At 39.9% G+C, this 20363-nt stretch overlaps 2 protein-coding genes across 6 annotated transcripts; both read right to left on the bottom strand.

The window, feature by feature from the left end:
* Nucleotides 1-11464: 11464 nt before the first annotated feature.
* LOC133736803 (TMV resistance protein N-like) lies at nucleotides 11465-17457 on the bottom strand. Its single transcript, XM_062164402.1, has 6 exons — nucleotides 17347-17457; nucleotides 15382-16217; nucleotides 13933-15106; nucleotides 13529-13804; nucleotides 12329-13420; nucleotides 11465-12239 (listed from the first exon to the last, which is right to left on the bottom strand). Exons 2-6 carry the CDS (start codon nucleotides 15867-15869, stop codon nucleotides 11637-11639), a joined length of 3633 nt encoding a protein of 1210 aa, XP_062020386.1. The 5' UTR covers nucleotides 15870-16217; nucleotides 17347-17457; the 3' UTR covers nucleotides 11465-11636.
* On the bottom strand, nucleotides 17263-19448 carry LOC133736804 (urease accessory protein F-like). 5 transcript variants are annotated; one of them, XR_009859732.1, is made up of 4 exons: nucleotides 19278-19446; nucleotides 18980-19127; nucleotides 17640-18467; nucleotides 17263-17470 (listed from the first exon to the last, which is right to left on the bottom strand). XR_009859732.1 is itself a non-coding variant. In XM_062164403.1 (2 exons), exon 2 carries the CDS (start codon nucleotides 18434-18436, stop codon nucleotides 17717-17719), a length of 720 nt encoding a protein of 239 aa, XP_062020387.1. In that variant the 5' UTR covers nucleotides 18437-18467; nucleotides 18980-19271; the 3' UTR covers nucleotides 17544-17716. The 5 variants fall into 5 exon arrangements, 1 of the variants encoding a protein (XP_062020387.1); XR_009859733.1 differs by having other exon boundaries at nucleotides 18980-19053; XR_009859734.1 differs by lacking the exon at nucleotides 18980-19127 and having other exon boundaries at nucleotides 19278-19448.
* Between the last annotated feature and the right edge of the window lie 915 nt (nucleotides 19449-20363).

Here is a 20363-nt window from a genome sequence, read left to right as displayed (position 1 = left end):
GGGTCTTCTTCATTCATACACACGTACTGGAGCGAATCATCCATGTGACGAGTCATTAGGATGATGGCTTTCGCCTTATTTGCCTCTAAGGCTGCTCTATTTGCTTCCAAAGCTTGAGCTTGCTCAACAGTTAGCACGTCCTGGCTAGGCTCGAGAATCGTATCCAGAATTCCATCGGCCTTGAGATACTGGTGGACATCACGAACCCACCTGTGATATCCAGAGCCAGTTGTTCCCAATGGAGCAAAGTCCAATTTGTTCAGGTTACTCATCTTGAAAGAGAACAAGGAAAAAGGGTTAGTTTCGGAGCGGAAAAAGCTACCACGAAAACATATAAAATTCCTGAGCGTAATCGCTTCCAAGAAATTAGGAATTTCCGAGCGTAGTCGCTTCCAAGAAATTGGATTCCAAGAGGGGTTGGATTAGATCGAAACAATGATGTATGTGGTCGATCGTTTTTCTTCTCAACAAACTCTAAGTTTGGAGGACTCTACAAGCTCTAAGCTTGGAGTGAGCACGAACCCCCACAGTTCGGCTTTTGGTCTCCCCTATGAAGAAGAAAGGGGGGTAGAAGAAGGGAGGTTGCAAGTCCCCGAGAAAAGAAGAAAAGAATGAAAAGAAACTTCAAAAACGGGAACTTTCAGAAAAGTTTACCTTGAAAATTGGCCAGAAAATTTGATCGGAAAAGTCACTGTAGATGGCCGGAAAAGGGGTCACCGGAGGTCACCGGAAAAATGGCCGGAAACTGGTGGCAGGAGGTGGTGGCCGGAGCTAGGCAGGGCGGTGCAGGGGGCTGCTGTAGGCTTGTGCAGGGCTGCTGCAGGCTTGTGCAGGGCTGCTGCAGGCTTGTGCAGGGCTGCTGCAGGCTTGTGCAGGGCTGCTGCAGGGGCTCTCGGCAGATATCGGCAGGGGTTCGGCAGCTGCTCGGCAGGTGTGCGGAAGGCTGTCGGCAGGTGCGCAGGGCTCTCGGCAGGTGCGCGCAGGGCTCTCGGCAGCTTCTCGGCAGGTGCGCAGGGTTCTCGGCAGATGCGCGCAGGGCTCTCTGTAACATCCCGTATCGTCACTTATCCGGTTACTAGTCATTTGGACGGTAAACAACAATTACTTTCGCTTTTCACTCTAATTTGGTAGTTTAGTGGTCCTAAAAGTTGACTTTTTGTTCGGGTCAAATTTTGGGAAAATGTTCTTCATGGAAGTCGTAGAGGACGTTAAACCGAGCGCGTGCATATGTGGTACGTAAAAATCGGAGCTCGTATGCGAATGTTATAAGCGAAAATGTAGAAATTACTGTTCATGGTAAGTTATATGTATATATGAGAATTTACTGTTGGTAGATTTCTATATTTGAAACCTACCCAACCGGGTAAGTTCTCTCTTTCTCTCTCCCCGACTCTTTCTCCCCTCTCGGCCGATTTCTTCCCCCTCCGGTTTCTTCCTCCTCCGGCCGACCCAAGACACAATCCGGCCACCCCCAAGCTCGGTTTCTTCCCCTTGTCACGTCTGTGGAGGTATTTCACGACGATTTGGCCGGAGAACCTCGATTTGGAGCGGAGGAAGCTACGGTGGCAGTTGGGTACTTTTGTCGATTTCCGGCGACTTCGGCCACCTCCGGTCACCATCTTGCCGTCGAAGCTTGGGTTTTCCACGGAGATCATTTTGCCCCTAGCCTCGAATCAAGATTTGAAGTGTAGAGGCAGAATTGAAAACCTAGGGTTCTTAAATTTCTGGGTTTTCTTCACCAATTGATTTCGACTGTTTAAAGGTAAAATTGGGATGTGTTGTAGTTGAGAAAATTAATCAGTGTGTTGAGTAGGTGCCGCTGTCAAATTTTGGTGTCCACTGGAGTTGGTGGCAGTGGCGGCGGCGCCGCCACTGTGGGCGGCTGTAGCGGCGGCTAGGGTAGCTTTTTAATTTCAATTTTTAGCTAGTTAAATTCTATAATTATCATAGAGCATATATGTGAAGTTTGGTGAATTTTGGAGAAGCTTGGAATTAATTATGAATTTTTGAAGTTTAGGGTTTCAATTATCGAATTACGAGAATCCGACCGTCGGATATCTCTCGGTTCTGCCTTGGAACCTTTAAATTAACGAATTGGTATTAGTGGTATTATTTGGGCTGAATCCGAGGAGAATGGGAGATGTAATTGTAAGGATTTGATTTTAGGAATCGTATTAAATTGTTGAATAATTATTCACGGAATATAATTGTGTACAGGACGACGTACCGAGCTATTGCTCGATGACGGAACACAAATGCGTGATCGTCGGAATAGTACTGTGAGTGGACTTTTATTTTTAAATATTGATGCATGCATTTATTTTCTTAAATAATGCTCTAGTTTTATTCATATTACATTTTGAGCAAATGAATTAATTTTCGGAATTTGATTTCGATTTATATCGTGGTTTTGCTTTCAATAATGAGTTCAAAGGTTGGTTATGATTTATAATGTTATTTGACGAATTACTTATTTCTGAGGTAATTTCCGGAATTAAGTATATTTCTAATCGCCGATTTAAGCTCCTGGAAGATTTTCATGATGAGTTTCGATGGAGTTGGATTTTTCTCATTTATTTTTCGACTTTCGGTTTTGGCATTGGGAGTGCCTAATTAATGATTTTGGATTTGGTTTGTTTCTTGGAAATATTGAGAGATTTTTGTTGGAAATGGGATTTGCTTTTACTAATTTCCGGTTTTGGTTACGGATTTGAGAATATTTTGGCGTGTGGGACACGCCGTCGATTTATTATTATTTCTCACTTATTTATTTTGAGTTTGAGAGTAATCTTGGCGTGCGGGGTCACGTCGTTGAATACATTGATTTTATCTCGTGAGATATATGGGGAAGCTTTATGGATTTACTGGTTTTCGATTGTTTTTCCTCACCATACTCGGGTCATGTGATTAGGTCTCCTCCTCACTTACTTTGTGTTTGTGAGTGGCAGTTGAGGTAGCTTATTCTCCTCCTCACGTGGGTGGCAGTCGAGGTAATGTTCTCCTCCTCGCACAATCTATGTGTGAGTGGAAGTAGAGGTTATTAGTTCTCCTCCTCGCACAATCTATGTGTGAGTGGCAGTCGAGGGTAGGTAGAGCCTGAGAGGCTCCATTCCCGTATGGTGAACTCTCTTCCCCGTATCCTTTTATTGTTGTTTTTTTTGACTAGCGGGGCTAGTCCGTTTTCCGTTAACCAGTGGGGCTGGTCCTATTTCTCAAGCATCGGAATGTAAATTCTTCTGGGTGGTTATTTGTGACTAGCCCATTTCTTGAGAAGAGCTTCTTGTGAATTGTTTTCTAAATCATTGCATGCATCGAGAGTTTTAAGGAAATAAATGTGGGAAAGTATAAAAATCCATTTGGTTTAAAAAAATTGTTTATTTTGTCCACTCACGCTAACGTATTTTATGTACTTTCCCCTGGGCCCTTCGGTTTCAAATGCCCAGTTTGCAGGCGAATTGGTTGAGGTTGGGCGTACACGGAGTCGAGGCATAGTCATCAGCATGGCTTCCGCATCTGCCTTTGAATTAGGTTTTCCTCTTATACATTTCTGTTAGAATTGCTCTGATTACCTATGGGATTTATGCTACTCGAGTTGAGATGTGTGTTTTGTGAATTGGAGACTGATGTTGATTTGGGGAGCAGGGTGGCTCCAGAAGTATAAGGATGATTTGATTTAGAAGTGTAAATGTTTTCTACAGGTTTTGGGTAGCCCATTTTAGGGGAAGTTCTGCCAAATTTTTGGTAGAATTTCTTCTAAGGTGGGCCCCGCAGGGCCACTTCGGATTTCAGGGTGAAATCCGGGGTGGGTCCTGTCTGTTGGTATCAGAGCATTTGGTTGTCAGATTCTGTAGACTCGTTTCTATTCTGTTACCTTATATGCTAGGTGTTGCCCAGTACCTCCCGAGTGATGGCCCGACTGCAGCGGTTCCCCATCGTGTACTCTTCGGTGCTGTGGTATTCATCAAGTGTGTAAGGTACATGTCTAGTGGGTATTTCCTTCAAGTACTATGCCTCGTGTACGCCGACCTCATAGGAACTTCACTGTGTATCGGATTGTCTTCATGTCTTATACTTGTCCGGTTGTGGTAGGGTAAGAGCACTCTACCTAGTTGTGTTGTGCTATGAAATGTGATTCGAGGAAATGTTGCGAGTAACTTTTCCTCGATGTCAATGGATTATTGGAACATGGTTTAGGGTACGAGACTGGAGTTTGATGGTGTGTTTCATTTCTGGAAACGAGCAACTACGGTTTGACCTATCCTTAGAGACTGTAATTGATTCAAAATCATGATTGTTGGTGGAAATAGAATTGGTAATTATGGTGGTTCTGTTTGGAACCAAGTTTAAGCAAACGTGTGTTGTGAGGTGATTGATTGTAGAGCAGTTTATAAAATACTATGGGAAGTTAATGGGAGGTCCCTTGAGATTCTTAGTGCAAGAAACCGATTGTAGGTAAATCTGGACTGGAATTTCTTCAATTGGACAATTTATGTGGGAATTGTGAACGTATTACCTTTTGGTAGACAGCGGAGGAAAATTGAATAAATATTCTGAGTTGTATAGCTGGATGCCATGTTTTCTAGTGACTGTGGTCACTGATGATGGTAAATAAGGAGTGGAGGTGATAACAGTAGATAGGAGATTATAAGTGGGATAAGTTATTTTGGGTTGTTGACCTGACTGAAACAATTGATAGCTTTGTTTGGATTAAAAGAATGTGAATTCTAGATACTTTGATTTATAAGTGGTCAAATGTATGGGAAAACGGATAAAGGGCGGGTTTGAAGGTAATATGTGTTGGAAATTTGAGGAATCGAGGAAATGATTAAAGTTTACTATAAAGTTATGACTTCGGTCCATATTTCTAACTAGTAGAATTAGAATCAACATTTAGTATGTAATATCGTGCCGACAAGTGCCCTTTTATTTATATGTTTATTGGGATGGTGGAATGTAATATCAGAGAATTTTTTTAAGGTGACATCGCCAGATATTTGTAGTATTTCGAGTGGGATTACTTTGTGTTACGGAATATGATTCGAGTTGTGATTAGTGAAGTCTTGGAGATTAATTGTGATAGGTTTTGGTGGAACTTTTGAGCGACAGTTTGGTAGTGACTTTATAAACATTGTTAGTGGAGTAACTTTTATGGAAATGAGTTTTCTAGTTGGTTCCGGAAATCTTTGAAGTCGGGAAATATATGAAGTTAAAGAATTGATCAGTATGTTTAATTATATTGCATGAAACTTATTGAGGTTTGCCTTTCTAATGAAATAATTCAGCATATTGGACGATTAATTTGAGGAATCGGATCGTCATGCTGTAAGATCACTTTTAGATTCGGGTGTTGTCTTAATTGATACAAGGTTGGACGAGCGTCCTTCGTTTCTCTCCAGCAACTAGTTCGAGAAAGACCTAGTAAATGATGGTTGTTGTTTTGGGAAAAAATTGAATGAGTTCTTTCTACACTGGTGTTAGTATATGTGGAAATAGGTAAGTCTGCTGAATTGTGATTCTTACCTTGATTAACATTTCTGCCCTGTAGTGACCCTTAATCGAGAATTTAGGAAGGGGATTCGTATAATTGACATATGGTCACCAAAGCACGAGAATTAGCAGAATTGTGCGGACGGAAAATATGAGGTTGGCATAAAAGTGTTTGCATATATATATCAAGATCGAACTATGAGCATAAATTGAGGGGGACTAAATCTTAAGTGCCAGAACATTCCTCGAGATTATGTTCCATTTTGAGCTAAGCAGTTTTATATTAGAAATATTAACTGAATTTGAAAACCTCTGTTTCTTACTCACGAGAGCCTAAGTTTTTAAATTTCGTGGGATTGTGTTTCGTCTAGTGTTCTCTTGAAAAGGGTCTTTCCTTGTAGAATTGTGAAATCTCTTAATATTGATTGGACCATTGGAAGGTCAAAGCAAAGTTTGATTATTAGAAAGTGGATTTCTAGCTACTTCATCCTCAGTCAGTGAAGACAATGACGCTTGGGAATATCGACTTTGAGCCATGCAAGGGAGAAAGAATTGACTACTTTGTGGTAGTCTTGTACAGAAATTTAAACATGAATGGGTGTGTGGTACTCAAGGTGTAACGCCTTGTGGCAGCCAAAGAAACTATTTGAATAGGAACTTATCGGTTTAATCGAGGTTATCGTATGTTACTTTTGGCAACTGTGGGATATTTACATAAACGACATTTGACCAGAAATCTAGGCACAAACGGACAAAATGAAAGTGTGGTCCTGTGGTGGTTAAGGAAATTGGTAGTTTTAGACTTGTGGGGAATCTGCGAATATCTTATGGTGTTTTATTAGCGGTTGGACTTTCTCACAAATCCCCGTACGAGTTATATGAGAATTTTGTGAATGCTGCTGTTCCAACCGAATGGTTTGTGATGCCGATACCTTGCGTCATTTGGGCTATTAACGGACACGAATTTCTTGACGCCGAAATTCAGGTACTTGTGAGATTATGTTGCTACATTATTAGGCAAGGCATGTGCTTCGACTTGGGTGTTGTTAATTCGGGGTTATGAGCATGTTTTATTTTTATTTGTGTTGTTGGGTTGTCGGAGAGTCTATTGGCTGTTAAAGTAGTTGATCTGAGGTGGTAAAAGAAAACTTAACCAAAGGAGAGTCGACAAGTTTTGAGATTCCGGCGGCATCGGATGGGGCCTTCCTGCGATAAGTTTTGGGGATTATGAAAGAAGTTGTTCTTGCATGTGTTATAAGTTGTTGCATCAATATCTCGTTCCCCTTGACACGCTAGTCAATTTTCCATTATGTGGTACTCAAAGTATGATTCATTCCAGTCACCGACCTCGGTTTAACCATAAGTCTTTATTCTCGAAATTCTACCATGTGTTCCTGCTCACATATTCGAATCATTTACGGGTTTCTTTGAACATAAGGTTTTTCAATCACGAATGGAGGTAAACTTTTCTTGTGGGATGGTTAAGTTCAGCGGGGTTACTATGGAATCGATTGAATTATTGTGACGGACAAGGTTTCAGTTTACGAATTGTTCATTTCAAGTATTGAAATTCTTTTCTAGTTGATTAATTCTTGAACCAGATTTGGAGTATTAACTAGTGTTGGAAACATTGTAGTCCATTAAGGAATATGGTATATACAGAGTTGGGAACTTTCAACAATGTTGTATCTGTAATGGTGTAGTTGTGAGGTTTTGTCATACAGTTGGGTGGAAATATTCTATGTAGGGCTAGTGGAGATCATCAGAGTTTTTGTTGATTGCCGATTTGAGGTTACGAAAAGGAAAGCTTAAATTATGGGAAGAGTGATAAGTTTCGAGATTGTGGTATTTTTGGAATTAAATGATGTGCCTTTTTCCGTTCTAACCGGCATGAAATTTCGAGGGCGAAATTTTTATAAGGAGGGGAGAATGTAACATCCCGTATCGTCACTTATCCGGTTACTAGTCATTTGGACGGTAAACAACAATTACTTTCGCTTTTCACTCTAATTTGGTAGTTTAGTGGTCCTAAAAGTTGACTTTTTGTTCGGGTCAAATTTTGGGAAAATGTTCTTCATGGAAGTCGTAGAGGACGTTAAACCGAGCGCGTGCATATGTGGTACGTAAAAATCGGAGCTCGTATGCGAATGTTATAAGCGAAAATGTAGAAATTACTGTTCATGGTAAGTTATATGTATATATGAGAATTTACTGTTGGTAGATTTCTATATTTGAAACCTACCCAACCGGGTAAGTTCTCTCTTTCTCTCTCCCCGACTCTTTCTCCCCTCTCGGCCGATTTCTTCCCCCTCCGGTTTCTTCCTCCTCCGGCCGACCCAAGACACAATCCGGCCACCCCCAAGCTCGGTTTCTTCCCCTTGTCACGTCTGTGGAGGTATTTCACGACGATTTGGCCGGAGAACCTCGATTTGGAGCGGAGGAAGCTACGGTGGCAGTTGGGTACTTTTGTCGATTTCCGGCGACTTCGGCCACCTCCGGTCACCATCTTGCCGTCGAAGCTTGGGTTTTCCACGGAGATCATTTTGCCCCTAGCCTCGAATCAAGATTTGAAGTGTAGAGGCAGAATTGAAAACCTAGGGTTCTTAAATTTCTGGGTTTTCTTCACCAATTGATTTCGACTGTTTAAAGGTAAAATTGGGATGTGTTGTAGTTGAGAAAATTAATCAGTGTGTTGAGTAGGTGCCGCTGTCAAATTTTGGTGTCCACTGGAGTTGGTGGCAGTGGCGGCGGCGCCGCCACTGTGGGCGGCTGTAGCGGCGGCTAGGGTAGCTTTTTAATTTCAATTTTTAGCTAGTTAAATTCTATAATTATCATAGAGCATATATGTGAAGTTTGGTGAATTTTGGAGAAGCTTGGAATTAATTATGAATTTTTGAAGTTTAGGGTTTCAATTATCGAATTACGAGAATCCGACCGTCGGATATCTCTCGGTTCTGCCTTGGAACCTTTAAATTAACGAATTGGTATTAGTGGTATTATTTGGGCTGAATCCGAGGAGAATGGGAGATGTAATTGTAAGGATTTGATTTTAGGAATCGTATTAAATTGTTGAATAATTATTCACGGAATATAATTGTGTACAGGACGACGTACCGAGCTATTGCTCGATGACGGAACACAAATGCGTGATCGTCGGAATAGTACTGTGAGTGGACTTTTATTTTTAAATATTGATGCATGCATTTATTTTCTTAAATAATGCTCTAGTTTTATTCATATTACATTTTGAGCAAATGAATTAATTTTCGGAATTTGATTTCGATTTATATCGTGGTTTTGCTTTCAATAATGAGTTCAAAGGTTGGTTATGATTTATAATGTTATTTGACGAATTACTTATTTCTGAGGTAATTTCCGGAATTAAGTATATTTCTAATCGCCGATTTAAGCTCCTGGAAGATTTTCAAGATGAGTTTCGATGGAGTTGGATTTTTCTCATTTATTTTTCGACTTTCGGTTTTGGCATTGGGAGTGCCTAATTAATGATTTTGGATTTGGTTTGTTTCTTGGAAATATTGAGAGATTTTTGTTGGAAATGGGATTTGCTTTTACTAATTTCCGGTTTTGGTTACGGATTTGAGAATATTTTGGCGTGTGGGACACGCCGTCGATTTATTATTATTTCTCACTTATTTATTTTGAGTTTGAGAGTAATCTTGGCGTGCGGGGTCACGTCGTTGAATACATTGATTTTATCTCGTGAGATATATGGGGAAGCTTTATGGATTTACTGGTTTTCGATTGTTTTTCCTCACCATACTCGGGTCATGTGATTAGGTCTCCTCCTCACTTACTTTGTGTTTGTGAGTGGCAGTTGAGGTAGCTTATTCTCCTCCTCACGTGGGTGGCAGTCGAGGTAATGTTCTCCTCCTCGCACAATCTATGTGTGAGTGGAAGTAGAGGTTATTAGTTCTCCTCCTCGCACAATCTATGTGTGAGTGGCAGTCGAGGGTAGGTAGAGCCTGAGAGGCTCCATTCCCGTATGGTGAACTCTCTTCCCCGTATCCTTTTATTGTTGTTTTTTTTGACTAGCGGGGCTAGTCCGTTTTCCGTTAACCAGTGGGGCTGGTCCTATTTCTCAAGCATCGGAATGTAAATTCTTCTGGGTGGTTATTTGTGACTAGCCCATTTCTTGAGAAGAGCTTCTTGTGAATTGTTTTCTAAATCGTTGCATGCATCGAGAGTTTTAAGGAAATAAATGTGGGAAAGTATAAAAATCCATTTGGTTTAAAAAAATTGTTTATTTTGTCCACTCACGCTAACGTATTTTATGTACTTTCCCCTGGGCCCTTCGGTTTCAAATGCCCAGTTTGCAGGCGAATTGGTTGAGGTTGGGCGTACACGGAGTCGAGGCATAGTCATCAGCATGGCTTCCGCATCTGCCTTTGAATTAGGTTTTCCTCTTATACATTTCTGTTAGAATTGCTCTGATTACCTATGGGATTTATGCTACTCGAGTTGAGATGTGTGTTTTGTGAATTGGAGACTGATGTTGATTTGGGGAGCAGGGTGGCTCCAGAAGTATAAGGATGATTTGATTTAGAAGTGTAAATGCTTTCTACAGGTTTTGGGTAGCCCATTTTAGGGGAAGTTCTGCCAAATTTTTGGTAGAATTTCTTCTAAGGTGGGCCCCGCAGGGCCACTTCGGATTTCAGGATGAAATCCGGGGTGGGTCCTGTCTCTCTCGGCAGGTCTTGCGGATGCTTCGGCAGATCTCGACAGGGGCTCGGCAGATGTGCGCAGGCTCTCGGCAGCTACTCGACAGATGCGCGCAGGCTCTCGGCAGCTCCTCGGCAGATGCGCGCAGCTTCTCGGCAGGGACTGCAGGGGCCAGGCACAGGAGGCAGAGGCCGGTTCAGTTTTTCCGACGGCCGGTTCAGGTTGATTCCGGCCGGTTCCGGTGGTTCTGCCGCCGGTTCCGGTGGTTCTGCCGCCGGTTCCGGTGGTTCTGCCGCCGGTTCTGGGCTCCTTGGGACTAGGGCTTCGATATGTGGGGTGGTGGTTGCAGGATTTCGAAGGTTACGAAATTAGGGTTTTCAGGGTTAGGGCTTCGTGCTGATAACGTGTTGTAGAGAAACTGAAATTGAGAGGAATTTGTTGTGTATACTCATTGATAATAGGGGCCTCTTTATATAGAGGATTACAATGCATAGAATCTCAATCATACAAGGAAAGTAATTCTACATTGATTAGGATTCTAGATCCTTCTAATTAAATCCTATTACCACTAGGTCAAGTAACTTAGAGTTTGGGCCAGACACATAATCGGGATTTCCTTGAACAAAAAGAAATAAAATGGAAAAAAAAAAAAACAATTTGTCACCCAAATATTTTTTCGCTGAAGAAAAGTTCCAGAATAATTCTCAGTATTTCATAATAATTTGCAAAAGATTTAGGTTTCAAAATCAGGATTTGGTTCTCAATTATTAAATTTTCACTTTCTTTCGTAGATTTTGATGGATAAATAATGGTTCAACGTTGAAGGAGATCGTGAAACAATTATGCTTTTGGTCCTTTGGAAATACCATGAATGAATCATGGTAGTGTACGTGTACGTGTACGTGTTTATCCTCCCATCCCAGCTTGAACATAGCAAAGGAATACGTTGGGTTTGCAGACAAAAGAGTAGTGTACGTGTTTATCCTCACTTTATAGAAGCACCTCTTAATGTTTGTCAGTAATAGGCAAGAAAAAAACAAAGCATTATTCAGCCCGCAGGCCAAATAAGGAATTTCTCCAAAAGATAAGGGCATAATTGTCTCTTCATAACATAATATGTAGTTACTGTAAAAATATTGTAGTGGAAGTGATAATTAGTCCTTGGAGTTTCTGTAGTCTGAGATATCTAGACGGAAGGCTATAGCTATTCTGGTCTTTCAAACCAAATACAACATGTTCTCAGCATTGCCCTGCAACTAGCACAGTTGAGACTGAAACACTTTTATCATATGAAATGTAAAGAAAAGCAAACGACAGCGTCTTGTTACCAACTCACAGCATCATGACATGTTTCTTTCTGGGTCGAGGTCGGTGAACAAAAAGTCCTGTTCCGGACACACAGCAACTTTTATAGAATATAAATAGCCATAATTAGACTATCAGTGGAGAGTACAATTCTAAGCTATAGCCTATTTCAAAAAAAAAGAATATAAATAGCCATCCTCCCAACAATTACATCCATATCTCCGTACGTATCCGTGCCGTCCGTAAGCTTGTGTGTGTCTACATCCCTTCATCAACTCGTGCACATCTTGTTCAAATATCAAACGGAGCCCGCACGCCTTCACCTTCAAACCTCGCCCTCTGGCTTCAAATAACAGTTCAATCTGAGAGCATCTGTCATGCTCTTCAATACCGAAATATTTATCCGAGGATACATAGAATACCCAACGGTGATCAGACTCAACCTGGCAAAATTCTTCACTAAACCGAAAAGCCGGCTGTCTGCCACATACTTCTAGTTCTTTTCCATTGAGTTTCAGGTAACAGACTAGATTATGCGTAGCTTTAAAAGTCTTGAAGTGATGGATGCCAAGTTCATCAACCTGATGGCGCTCATCATTGATTACAAAAACAGCACACAAGGCAAATCCCATAAACCTACTGGAATATGGACGTGGAGGTAGTATGTATACACCCAATGAACCACTAAGACTTCGATGTCTGAACCACCGAGGAATTTCACTTCCAGGAAATACAATTTGAAATGTTTCCTTCGTGGTGTAAATAGCCTGAGACATATATAAAAATTAGAATGTTAATTCATAATGTACCAAAAACACAAAAACTAGATCGATGACTTGAAGAAATGAGGAAGCACCTGATGAAGGACTATCTTCAGCATTTCAAATGCTATATTACTGCAGCCTCGGTCTTCATTTAGCTTAAAGCAGTTGATGAAACTGAAATATGATTCCTCCAGTCTGTTGTAATTGGATATGTCAAACAAAATTCTCAATGAAGAGCAACCACTAGCTCTTACATCCAACTTCCTATTTGATGGAAGATTTGACAAGTCTTCAAGTCTTTTGCAGTTCTCCAAGTTGACGTTCTCAAGCTTATCAAGCCATCTGATGGTTGGAGGAAGCTTAACAAAATCATTTCCACTCAGATTTAATGCCACTAAACAGGGCAACCAGCCAAAGTTGTTGACAAATGCTCTATCATCAAGATTGCAGTCACTTATGTTCAGATCTGTTAAATTACCCAGACCAGATAAAGACAACCGGAAACTCATTGGCTCTTCGTACACTGTTTGCATCAATCCAGAAGGCAAAAACTCGAATGATGATTCATGAACAACTTCACATCCACGAGAACTTGAATCTTTAACAAGATCTGAAATGCTGAAGACCGATGATGGTAATTCTGTTACAGGAGTTATAGTTGCAACATTTGCCGGCAAAAAATCCAACTCCCGCGCACTTTTATCCAGTCCCCCTAGCTTCTGGCATCCTGAAAGATTAATATTTTGAAGACTTGTCAATCTATTAATGGTACTTGGGAGACAAAAAAGATTCTTGCAGTTGCTTAGATCCAAGAAAGACAGGCCACATAGGTACTGGATTGAGTCAGGCAGTTTTTCAATGGCAGTCCTATCTAGATACAGCTCTGACAAACACTCCATATTTCTGCTAAACTCAGGAATCTTCTTGATATTGGAACACCCAGAAAGAATAAGAGTTTTAAGAGACTCCATTTCAATTCTATCTAGTAGACTCTCCAGACTCCCACAGTCTTTAAGATTCAGGACAATAAGCTTTTTGAGAACTGCAATGGATGGATGGATTTTTACCAAGTTCTTACATCCTTCAAGATCTAGACACTCAAGACTGCAAGCGCCTGTGAGGTCTGGGGTCTGGAAAATGTTCTGAGAATGGCAGAGTTTGATGAACTTCAACTTGTCAAAACACTGTTCAATGTATATAATCAAATCAAACTGTGAGCCGCCACACAAAAAAGACAATCATCCTTCTACAAAGAAACAATAAAAAAGTAGAACTATAACTAATAGTCATACCTTTGTTCCCTCCCAAAGATGTTCAATTTTGCTGTGGCACAAATTAAGTTCAATGAGTTCATCTGCTTCAAAATTTTGTGGCAGAGATCTTAAGGGGTACCCACTCCATTCGAGGAGTCTCAAGGAATTAGAAAGGTAAGTGAGGCCATTGGGAAGTTCAACATTACGGATTTGGAGAAAGTTAAGCTCAGACAACTTTGAGAAGGCTTCGGGGTTCCAATTAGCCACTTCTAGTTTAGGCAAGTCCATTACCATGCCTTGAACTGCTTCTGTTGCCTAATTATGAAACACAAGAATAATATGTGATGTGCACAATGAAAAGAAAGTAACGGTGGACCTATGAAGATTATTTGAATGAATAGAATGTGCATAGGCTTATCTTTTCCACAAAATTGAACTCTTACCTCATTTTTTTTCAGCATATTGTGGATGTCTTCATGAGACCATAATCTACTACGCTTGCCTGGTTTGGGCGACTCCCTACGAACTATCTCCCAGCCCATTTCTTGTAGCAAAGCATGCATCGATAGTTTGTTGTTGGAAATAGTAATGAGAGATTTATCAGCAAGAACACTTAAACCAATGTCAGGGTAAAGCTGACAATAATCTAGTATTTCTGATACACGATCCCTATCCTTCCCCACATAAAAGCAAGCGACATGTAGGAAAAATTCTTTTTCTGTTTCCCTTAGCCCATCAAAACTTATCTGAAGCACATCAATGATGCTAGTTTCTGGTTTATTCCTGAGCCTATCGATTGCACTCTTCCATTCATTGATCAATCTACCACATAGAAATGGACCTATAACCACAAGAGCTAATGGAAGCCCATGAGCATACCCTAAAATATTGTTGCATAGCTCCAAGTAATCTTCAGGCGGGGGGTTTTTCTTAAAAGCCTTTAAACTCAAAAGTTGAAGAGCTTCATCATGGGTTAACACAGCAGCCTCGTATAGAGTATCCACACAATTCAGCAAATGAACATCAGCGCTGGTTATGATAATTCTACTTCCCGGACCGAACCAGTCATGATTTCCAGCCAAACATTCTAATTGTGCCACTTGATCCACATCATCAATAACAACCAGCACCCTTAATTTACCTAATCGTCTTTGTATCATATTAGCTCCAGCATATTCATCCTCTATGTTCCTAATTGTTGCCCTCAAGACTCTGGAAAGAAGTTTTTCTTGCAGAGAAACTAGACCATCTTTTTTAGAGATTTCTCTAACGTTGGAAAGAAAGCAGCAATGGTCAAAACAGTCACTAATTTCATACTGTGAAGGATATATACCACCTTTGCTAAACACTTCTCTAACATTGGAAGGCTCACAGCTACTGTCAAAATCTTGACGAAGTTGATCATAAAGAGCTCGGGCAATTGCCGTCTTACCTATTCCCCGCATTCCATGGATCCCTATCATGCGCACGTCATCAAAATGTGGACGAATGTGATTTCTCAGTAAATCATCAACACGGACATCCATTCCTACCATGCCCTTGTAAACGCTTGTAGATGAATACTGTGATTTATTTAGTATATCTTTAACAATACTCCTGATAGCTTTTGCCTCATGCCTGAGAAGAATAAGAAATAAAATAATGAGCTAGCATGTAACATTCAAGCAACGAAACATGAAGTATAAATGAAAAAAAGCTAATCTGTTTCTCAGTTTTCTTATCAGATTGATCTGATTTACAGTATAACCGAGATGTAGTACAAGGAGGCATGTGCAAGCTTGGTTGATCCTGATTCAACACCCTTAGCCAAGGATGGGTTATCCCAACTTCTAACGACATTTTTTTATCTTAAAGCAGCAAATTTATTAAGATATGAAGGAGATAACGCTTACATGTTCCTCAAATCCCACCCAGAAAGATTGGCCACGCCTGTCAAAGCAGCCCTCCACTTCCTTACTTTATCCCTGTTCTCCCAATGAACTTCTTCGTGTTCTGTAAAGGCCTGCAAAAAATATCCCTTGTTCTTCCGCACATGAGATGGATCCACTTGGTAGAACACTGGCATGACTTGTTGCCCCATTTCTTCTCTGCATTGAATAATTTTCAAAAGCTCATCTAAGCACCATGAAGAAGAGGCATAGTTTGGTGAAAGAATGACGAGAGCAAATTTTGACTCCTCAATTGCTTTAAGAAGTTCTGACGAAATGGATTTTCCTCTCTCAAGACTTTTGTCATCTCTAAAGGTGACAATTCCTTTCTGACCTAATGCAGCATACAGATGGTCCACAAAATTCAAGCGGGTATCTTCTCCTCTGAAACTAAGAAAAACATCATACTTCCATCGACGAGGAGTTGAAGAAGAAGAGGCTGTTGACGACATATATACAACACTGCTAAAGGCCAATTTGAGGATGAGGAAAGGAAATGTACAGTTACTACTGCAATTTCTTTTAAGCACAATTTTTGGGCTCTGGGATGCCAATTTTCATCATAGAGATAGAGATTTTGGGGGGGGGGGAGGCGGGGGGAGAGAGAGAGAAATACAGTTTTCATCTATTAGAAGAGTTCATGCTTTAGTCAAAAAGAATAAAGATATTGCTTTTAGGCACCTTCCAAATAAAATATTGAGTATTATTGTTTTGAGATCTGTTGACTTAAATTTAATCACTTAATTAAGTATGCCAACTGGAGTTTACATTCATAAGATATTGCTCAGCCAACCAGCAAACTGCAAAACAGATGATAGTTTCAAACACGTTCAGAACTGATTAGAGTCAATGGAAAAGGTATGCAATTATGCAGGGTTGGTTCTATCTATATAGGCACCTTCCAAGTGGTTGATTGAAATCATGAAATATTGAATACCATACCTAAGATGTAACATTTTCAGAGCGCTTCTAGTTTTAAAGCCACTTTCAAAGGCAACCCTTTAGCTGTTTAGTGGCAGATGAATATTGCCACCCCACTTTAATTCTCTCACAAGGCATTTGCTCAAAACAGCCTTGAGTAATGCAGCTCTTGCTCAGATATGTCAGGTAAAGTTTCTGGACATGGGCTTTTACTCTGACTCAGGTTGTTTAGCTGTACCCTATTTACTCTGACTCAGGTTGTTTAGCTGTACCCTACGCACACAACCTTAACACTAACAGGACAGTGACAGAATGTGTAGCTGAGTGTCTATGACATAGGTACACAACTATTAACTATATCTGACATGTAAAGAAGCCAACCTTAACTCTAATTGACAAGGGACATATTAGAAGCAGCCAAAAACAAGTCAGAGATAAAGAGATAATTATGTCCATAGCAATTGTACAGGTACCAAGAAGTTTACCAAACGACTCCATTATACAGGTATCAAGGCAAAGATATTGGGATCTCATACCAACTGGTTCATGATGATAAACTTGGTACAACTACCAGATGCATAGAGGTGTGTGACAGTAACCACTGAATCTATGATTTTGGTTAAATGCTTAAAAATATACCATTTCTGTAATCACAGAAAGGGAAACCTAAGAATAAATGGTTGAAAGAACTTGGAATCGTCGAAAAATACACAATTCGCCATATGACTCAGCAATTATATCCTGCCAAATTGGATAAAAGACTTGAGTTCTTAAGGAGAGTCGGCCTATTGGGGTCCAAGTACTTTAGAACTTGAAAAATAGCAAAACTACTACTAATATTCCTATTGCTGCGAAACATGATTCTAACAAGACCTGCTACCAGCTAAGAGATTCTAGCAAATATCATGCCAATTGATCGCCATATACAAAAGGATTGAAACAAATAATTATAATGTCATTCTCCAAATAGTACAAGCATTCAAATTTAATATCATTGAAAGAGCTCACTGTGCTAAAAGTCTGAAACTTTTGCATGGGTATCATGTGTGTTTTTTGAGAAGCCTAAACAGCAGAAATTTCATTGGCGGAAGTCAGATAGCCATACCATCTATAGGGAAGCCGTTGTGTCATCCTGGAAAATAATGAATCACAGTAGAAACACTTTTAGAATTGACAACACATAAACAAAAAGCAGCACAAAAAAAAAAAGCTGAATATGGTTCTACATATAGTAACAAAAAGTTTCTAGTTATACAGTTTGTATAACTAATACAATTACTTCCAAAGGAAAATCCATTCACCTTGGGAAGATACACATACACAACAAGGGAGAGGTATTATCAAAACCTTCCATCAGTTGATGAGTCTATTTTGGCCTTCAAGAACAGAACAGTCTAGAGAACAGGTAGCTATGACAACCCTGCACGATATCAAGCAAAGGAACAGTTTGGCATGCTTCCTCAACGGGACGGTCCTTCCATTGATTCAGTATAGCTTCAGAGATAGGAGCAATATGATGTTGCAGAACAGCCGCACCAAGGGGTCCGACCAAATTCAGCCTTGTTGCAGCAGAAATAACATCTCTCATTGTGATAAACATGAAAGCTCTTTGAGAAGTACTGCTATCCAACCCAAGCAATCCACATATAAGCCCAAATATAGGAGCATGGTGAAAAGAAACAACCCCATTACTCAAAGAAGTTTCCCTCATAGATTTAAGAGATGGTATTTCTGAATAAACAGCAGCAGCCACTCGCATCAGCGCAGACCCTTGTGCAATTGATGCCTTTCTACCCACTTCATTAGTCAGCATTGCGTCCAATATCTTGTCATGTCTACGCAAACTCTCCAAATCAGGCGATATTGTTGTAGAATACACAAAAGGAAGGAGTAAGCTTGCAGTATTCTCTAAATGATGAATTACAAAAGTTTGGAGATCTTCAGGACCAGAGACTATGCGAGCTTGGATTGCAGCCTCAAGCCCAAAGGAATGTGCAAAACCACCGGTTGGGAGGATAGAATCAAGCAGTTGCCATTGGCCCCATTGTAAAAGGGAGTCTGACGAAGCATGCTCCTTGCTTCCTCTGTGTATATCCATCCCACTTCAATCTGGAAAATGGAACTACTCCCTGATACACGGTGAGAATGAGCAACAAACACATTCAATTGTCTTCAAGAGGAAAAAACAATATACCTAAATCAATTTTCTTCCCCCTAATCTTTGGTATTGATGGTAGAAGAAAAGCCTATGCACGGATTCAAAATTCAAATAACAATGCATGAGCATTAAAACCATACACGCCACATAATCCTAATGTACTATAAATTCATACTTTTTGCCTACTCACTATGTTAGTAACTTAAGTTCATCTTAAAGCTTTCTATCGACTAATTGAGAATGATTTCCAAGCCATAAACAACTGAAATTGATAATTATTGCAACATACAGTCATCTACAATAGCATTGGAGCATATGTCATCTTAAACTTGACATGTTATGTAATCAGACTATCCTAAAAGTAAATGAAAAGAGAGCATATTGTTTCAATGAAGCACATACATACAGGGTCACAGTTTCTGAAGCTTGCCACTGAAATATGTATAAAGAAAGTGAGAAGCATCATTAAATAGTAAACTCTACCTCTTTCTAAGCTGAAAGATTCAGACTTTGACCGTTTTTAAGAGCCGAGATTAGTCCAGACTTGAAGAACAGATCTGAAAGCAATTGGGTTTTCGTTGTTGATTCAGATAAACATTCGGAAATGGAAACCCAGAGAAACTGTGGTCAACTGAGAAAACCCAGAAGAGAGGAAACACTAACATTTAACCATCGAGGAGAAATTGAAGGGAAAGAAGATGACTTTTCACTTTTCACAGCAAACAAATAGTGAAAAGCAAAAATGACTCGACTGTAAAAGACAGAAACGAGAAGAACTGACCTTCCTGAAGGGTTTTTGAATTTGGTGAAGTAGGTTGAGATCGCAGAGAGCAACGGCGATCCGTCGCCGTCGGGGAAGACAGGTGTCAGACGTCGGCAGCGGTTTTCTTAAGACGGAAGACAATGTACAGCTTGATGGGAATGAGTCATTAATTGTATACGTGTAGGGAACAGAGTGGCAGTGACACGTACTTCACACTAGATTTCCCCAGAGGCAAACGGCAATCATATGCGATTACAGCTCATTACTGACAAAGTACATAAATTATTTAATGTCCTTGTTGTTCATAAATTATTTAATGTCGATCATCAAAAACAAAATTTATTAATTTGAAAATAAATTTTTTTTTTTTTTTTTACTTTTAACCGTAAATAAAAGAAAATTCTTGCAACTGCAGCCATTGGCTAATGATCAGAATTTGCATTCATGGTTTCAAGAAAGAATAAGGTGTTTTTGGCTATCAAAGCAAAAATCAAAAGCACTGTTACGAGGAATAACATAATTGTAAGAGATAGAAATGTCCTGATAAATTTGTTTGAAAAATTTATTTCAAAATAATTTAGAGAAAATAAAGATTTGACATACTCCGAATATTTCTTGAAAGAGAACCAACAAATACAAGTGGTGTGCATGATTGTCGTTAATTCATGTTTAGTTCATGTCGTAAGCTACATGTTGGGTTAAATAGAAGCCCTCATGTGTAGTATAAAACTAGCAAACTAGCGGTGATAGATGAGAAAAACTGGAGAAAAACGTCAAAAGATACAAAGAAAATTAATAGAGACTAATTGTTTCTATATTGGGTGTGTGTGTTTGGTGGGGTGGTAAGGCTTTGGTCTCATATATAAGAGGTCAGGAGTTCGAGCCCCATCAAAGGTGGGAATGGGGTGGGGTTTTAAAAAAAAAAAAAAAATTGTTTCTATATTGCTTTTTTCCTATGTATAAAAAGGTCCAATGGCAGAATTAGAAAAAGATCTATAATTGCTAACTTTTAAAAATTTATTTCCTATCACTAGTGCCCTAAAATTAAAGTCAATTCACTGTCAATTTCATAAATACTCAATAACCACCCTGCCCATTGCAAAG

The sequence above is a fragment of the Rosa rugosa genome, chromosome 3 (genome assembly GCF_958449725.1).
Source record: "Rosa rugosa chromosome 3, drRosRugo1.1, whole genome shotgun sequence".
In the NCBI taxonomy this organism is placed as follows: Eukaryota; Viridiplantae; Streptophyta; class Magnoliopsida; order Rosales; family Rosaceae; genus Rosa; species Rosa rugosa.
Note: the sequence above shows the minus strand (reverse complement) of the source record. Positions and strands in the feature narration are given on the sequence as shown.

Coding starts and splice junctions, on each gene's coding strand:
- LOC133736804 (XM_062164403.1), bottom strand. CDS start 18,436: ATGGATATACACAGAGGAAGCAAGGAGCATGCTTCGTCAGACTCCCTT.
- LOC133736803 (XM_062164402.1), bottom strand. CDS start 15,869: ATGTCGTCAACAGCCTCTTCTTCTTCAACTCCTCGTCGATGGAAGTAT. Junction 13,805..13,932: donor ATATGCTGAAAAAAAATGAG/GTAAGAGTTCAA, acceptor TTTCATAATTAG/GCAACAGAAGCAGTTCAAGG. Junction 13,421..13,528: donor ATCTTTGGGAGGGAACAAAG/GTATGACTATTA, acceptor TACATTGAACAG/TGTTTTGACAAGTTGAAGTT.